At 35.7% G+C, this 5,073-nt stretch overlaps 1 protein-coding gene across 1 annotated transcript; it reads right to left on the bottom strand.

The window, feature by feature from the left end:
- Positions 1-814: 814 nt before the first annotated feature.
- LOC111409559 lies at positions 815-1,801 on the bottom strand. Its single transcript, XM_023039597.1, has 3 exons — positions 971-1,801; positions 878-928; positions 815-822 (listed from the first exon to the last, which is right to left on the bottom strand). The coding sequence occupies exons 1-3, from the start codon at positions 1,731-1,733 to the stop codon at positions 815-817; spliced, it is 822 nt and encodes a 273-aa protein (XP_022895365.1). The 5' UTR covers positions 1,734-1,801.
- Positions 1,802-5,073: the final 3,272 nt, after the last annotated feature.

Below are 5,073 nucleotides of genomic sequence, written 5' to 3'. Positions count from 1 at the left end.
AATCCAAAGGGCATTACCGTAAACTCATAATGACCATAGCGAGTTCTAAATGCTGTCTTTGGAATGTCATTTGCCTTCACCTTCAACTGATGATAGCCCGACCTCAAATCAATTTTGGAAAATACTGTTGCACCCTTCAACTGATTAAAGAGATCTTCGATCCAAGGAAGAGGATATTTGTTCTTGATTGTCAATCGGTTAAGTTCCCTATAATCAATACATAATCTCATTGACCCATCCTTCTTCTTCACAAACAAAACCGGTGCCCCCCAAGGAGATGTACTAGGTTGGATGAAACCTTTATCCAACAACTCCTGCAACTGTATCTTTAATTCTTGTAGTTCCTTTGGCGCCATCCAATATGGAGCTCTAGACACTGGAGTTGCACCAGGTACGAGGTCAATTGTAAACTCCAATTGCCTATCTGGTGGCGCGCCAGGTAAGTCATCAAGAAATACATCAATGAAATCTCGTACAATCGGCACATTACAAATCGTAAGCTCCGATTGTTGAGTTCCATGTATACTCACTAGAAATCCTTGACAGGATCTTTTCTTTAACATCTTTTCTGCTTTCATGGTCGACACGATTCGAGGTAAAGACTTAACTTGTACCGCGAAAAATCGAAATTCATCCTCTCCAGGCCTCTGAAAAACTACTTCCTTTTCAAAACATCGAATGGTTGCGTGATTGCTTCCCAACCAGTCCATTCCTAGAATAACGTCAAAGTCTTTCATGTCTAGGAGGTGTAGATCAGCTACAAATTCTTTTCCTTCCATTACTAATTTTACTGCCCTAGCGATCTGATTGGTATTCAAAATTCTACCAGATGGAATAGAAATTTCTAGAACACTATCAGATTTTTCACATGCAGTACGTGATTTAGCAATAAATGCAGTGGAGATAAATGAATGAGTAGCTCCGGAGTCTATAAGAACATATGCAGGTAGTTCAGATATTGATAAAATACCTGCCATTACATTTGGATCCTCTGTTGCCTCTTCCCGGGTTAAAGCAAAGACTTTGGCTTTCACTTTCCTTCCCTGTTCATTATCCTTCTTAGGTGGGTATGCCTTGCAATCCGAAGCAAAATGACCTTCTTGGCCACATCGATAGCATACATTTTTCCCAAACCAGCACTCCCCTCCATGGGCCTTATTGCACTTTGGGCATCGTGGAGTAACTTTATTTGGTTTACTTGACCCTGATCCTGATCCTATATTGGGATTCTTAAATTGTCCAAATCCCTTCCCTTTATTCAATCCATTCCACTTTCGTTTCCCATATGACTCATTATTCTTCTCAGTCATCCGATCCATTTCTAGACGATCAGAAATTGACTGCGCTCGTTGAAGTACTTCACTATATGTGGTCGTATGGTGAGATTCCATGATTCCTCCAATCTCTGGACTTAGGCCTAATTCGAACCTTCTAGCCTTCTTTGGCTCGGTATCGACAAGATGTGTAGCATACCTAGAAAGTTGTTCAAACTTCCTTTCATACTCATCAAGCGACATATTTCCTTGTTTCAGCTGTAGGAACTCTGCCTCTCTCCGATCCCTCAGTGATTGAGGAAAGTATTTTGTCATTACCTCTTCCTTGAACTGTGCCCAAGTCATAGCACATTGTTGCGCTTCCGTTCTAGTGCGCGAAGCAGACTCCCACCAGTGGCCTGCTGCTCCAACTAGCATAAACTCGGCACATGATACCTTTTGTGCATCAGTGCATGCCATGTGTTTGTAGATTCATTCTAGCCCTCTTAACCACTCCTCGGCTGCCAAAGGGTCTGCTTTGCCATCAAAAGAAGGAAGTTTAAAACGGCGAAACTGCTCCACAATTGAACTTGTGTTGCCGGTCCATTCTGAGGAGCTGGTGCGGGTGCTTGATCCCTACCAAGGTCATGTACTGCCCTCATCAAATCCCTAAACATAGTTGCTTGATCTTGTTGTCCTGCCATTTCCTTTAAATTAACAAAATAAATTTTGTCTTAGGAACGTTGACAACACAGTAGCTCAAAGGAAATTATTATTATTATTATTTTTATTTCCAATAACATAAAGGAAAAGATATCACAGTACCAAGGAAATGGAATCTAAATTTCTAAACCCTATAACTTCTGCAAATCTTCTTTAACGGAGCTTCATCTTCAGAGGAGTCTTCTGCTTCAGGCCCGGACTCTACGTCTATCTCAACCAGTGGCTCAGGTTCATGCTCATGATCGTTCTCTAACTCTAGCCTAAAGTCATCCTGTTGTTCCCATTCGGGATCTTCCTCTGGGTCCGACTCAATTTGAGGTTCTGGCTCATCATTGAGCTCGTTCCCTACCTCCAGTTGGCGTTCTAAACTTTCACTCCACCTATCTAGAAGGGTCTGACAATATACATCAAACTCAATCGTGTTTGGATGCTCTGGGGGGTTACCTTCTAACATCTCATTCCTAACCATAACTCCCATGTCTCCCCATTGAGGTGGAAGTGAATGTACGAGATTATTCACAGCCTCAATATGAGTGATCTCTAGTCCTGCCTCCACAGCTGCCATACATTTTTCATAGATGTCTTGCATGTGTTCAACAAGTGGACGAGTCGGGTCAGTCACGAAATTCTCATAAGACTGAATGATGGACCTACGGTTCAACGCTGCTCTATAAGTCGTGGCCTTTCTAGTGGTCTGATAAATTCTAACCATTGTATGTAACACACGGTTCCAATTATATTTATTTTTGTAGTAATATCAAAGTACATGTTATGCTCTTGTGATTTTAATAGGAATTTTTTTTTTCTTATCAATATACCTTCATGTATAATAGCATGCATAACATATTTCTTTTTAGACGTTCATTTATAATCATTTCATAGAATTCAAGCTTAAATGATACATAAAGTCATGCTTGAAAATAAAATGAAACTTAATATTTTCTTCATACCTTGAGTCTGTCGGACGGTAGTAGATTGACGAGTGCTAATGTCATGGGTCTTATTTTAAATACTTGTTTAGTGAAAATTTTCATACAAGTAATATAAACAAGTAGGCATGTACTCAACATAAGTTGAAACTGCTTTCTTAACAAGTTGATTAGTTATATTGAAATAAGTAGAGTAAAATCATTTCATTTACTTTAGAAATTACCCTTCTTTTTTTTTTTTTTTTTAGTACACACACTTGGTTTCTAGTGCATATACCCATTTAATACATATATCACACTTCCATGCAATTAAGCTTTTAAATTTTAATTTAATCATTATAAAGAAACTAAACATTCAAACAGTTTATTCAAAATAAATTCTATTAATTTCACAATCATAAATATTTAATAGACAAAACAAAAATTATATATTTATATTTCATGTAGACCACTAAGTCTTCGAAATAAATTATCATTCTAAGAAAAATAATTTATACACGTAAATCACATTTGAATATGATGAAGAAATATATATACTTTTTTTTCAAAAAAAAAACGACGAGTCTACAGAATCGACTAAACTCGTGCTCTGATACCATTCTGTAACGCCTCGAACTCTTTTTCATTATTATTATTATTTTTTAAATAAAAATGAGCTCAAGGTGCTACCAAAACTTTTCTCTATCTAATTTAGGCGGAAATATATCGAAAATATTTGATTTCAAATTATTAAACAACATAATAAATATCGTGCATAAATATTAACACAAAAAGATATTCTTTATATAAATTGACTATTGTCTTTTCTAGAAACCTGATGGTCTATCCCGAAGGATTTAACTTCTTCTCTTTGACCTAATGGTCTATCCCGAAGGATTTAACATAGCATTCGACCCGAAGGCCTTAAAGTATCTCATGCCAAAATTTACATATATATCAAGGAATAAGAATTTATCACTTGCACCATGTATTCTTACCTCAATTGACACCAAAGAATTTCTGAAAATGATTTATGAAATAAAATGATATTCCTTCTCAAAAGTATGAGTGTGTGTAGACGTGTGAAATACTAATAATCTGTATGAGTAAAGGAGAATTTGTCACTTCAGTGCTCTCATATCCACTTTTATACGCAGAACATGTGACTATAGAGATTCTAACGTAATTTGATGTTAATTAGGTTTCATGTGGGTTAATTACTCTATCACTAATGAGCTTAGTAAATTTTAAATTATTAATTTTCAATTTTCGTTTCATTTCCCCAAGTAACCGTATGAATTAAATTGGAAATGAAAGTTTTGTTTTTATTATTTTATTATTATCTATATTAATAAAATATTAAATACTAACAGTTTTCTTTTTATTAGAATAACTCGGACATACTAGCTCAAAATTACTTTTTCTTAATTCCAAATTATACTATTTGACAAGAGCTATAAAATGAGTATAATATCGATATATTTTTAATAACTTTTTAAAATACTTAAATATTCGATCCAAATAAGTTACGATAAATTAAAAATATACGCTTGCGGAATAAACCATTTATGCAAATAAGTGGGACGTGTTTATCACTTCAACTTTTCGACTTTAGTGTGACGACAGTGTTGGACATGGATTATTTTATTTGTTAAATTACCAACCCACGTGGAAAAATTTAAAATTCGGAGTGTTACAAAAGCACAATGAGCAACTTTAGAATTTTCGCCCATGACTCTGTTATTCATAAATGGGGGTAAGTAGGTATCATGAGACATGTAAAACTCTTCAAATTGCAACCTAGGGTTTGGTCGGATACAAATGTCGCTCAAGCGAGTAGCTAGCCATAGGTGAGCGATAGCTAAGCAGACGTTAGTATTTTCATTATAACTTTATCTTTCAACATCTGATGGAGGTGATTCAAAATGCGTTGAAAAGCTCACTCAAAGGGCTACAAATATTCTAGTTGTCTAAATTCCAATGTTTTCTATGCGAAAAATGCGTTGCAAGTTATGATTGAGTTGGAACATAACTTGTGCTGCTCTTTGATATCTTTTAGATCATATGTGATCTTCTTGGACATCTTGAACTCCTTCAAGGACTATACGACCAACTCTTTTATATTAATCTATTTGTCTAAAAATTGCCAATACACTATAAACCTAACAATCTCCTCTTTTGGCATTCTA

This window comes from Olea europaea, chromosome 14, assembly GCF_002742605.1.
Source record: "Olea europaea var. sylvestris chromosome 14, O_europaea_v1, whole genome shotgun sequence".
Taxonomy (NCBI): domain Eukaryota; kingdom Viridiplantae; phylum Streptophyta; class Magnoliopsida; order Lamiales; family Oleaceae; genus Olea; species Olea europaea.
The sequence above is the reverse complement of the archived record's forward strand: the minus strand, read 5'-3'. Positions and strand labels throughout refer to the sequence as shown.

Coding starts and splice junctions, on each gene's coding strand:
- LOC111409559 (XM_023039597.1), bottom strand. CDS start 1,733: ATGGCATGCACTGATGCACAAAAGGTATCATGTGCCGAGTTTATGCTA. Junction 929..970: donor GGATCCAAATGTAATGGCAG/GTATTTTATCAA, acceptor ATGTTCTTATAG/ACTCCGGAGCTACTCATTCA.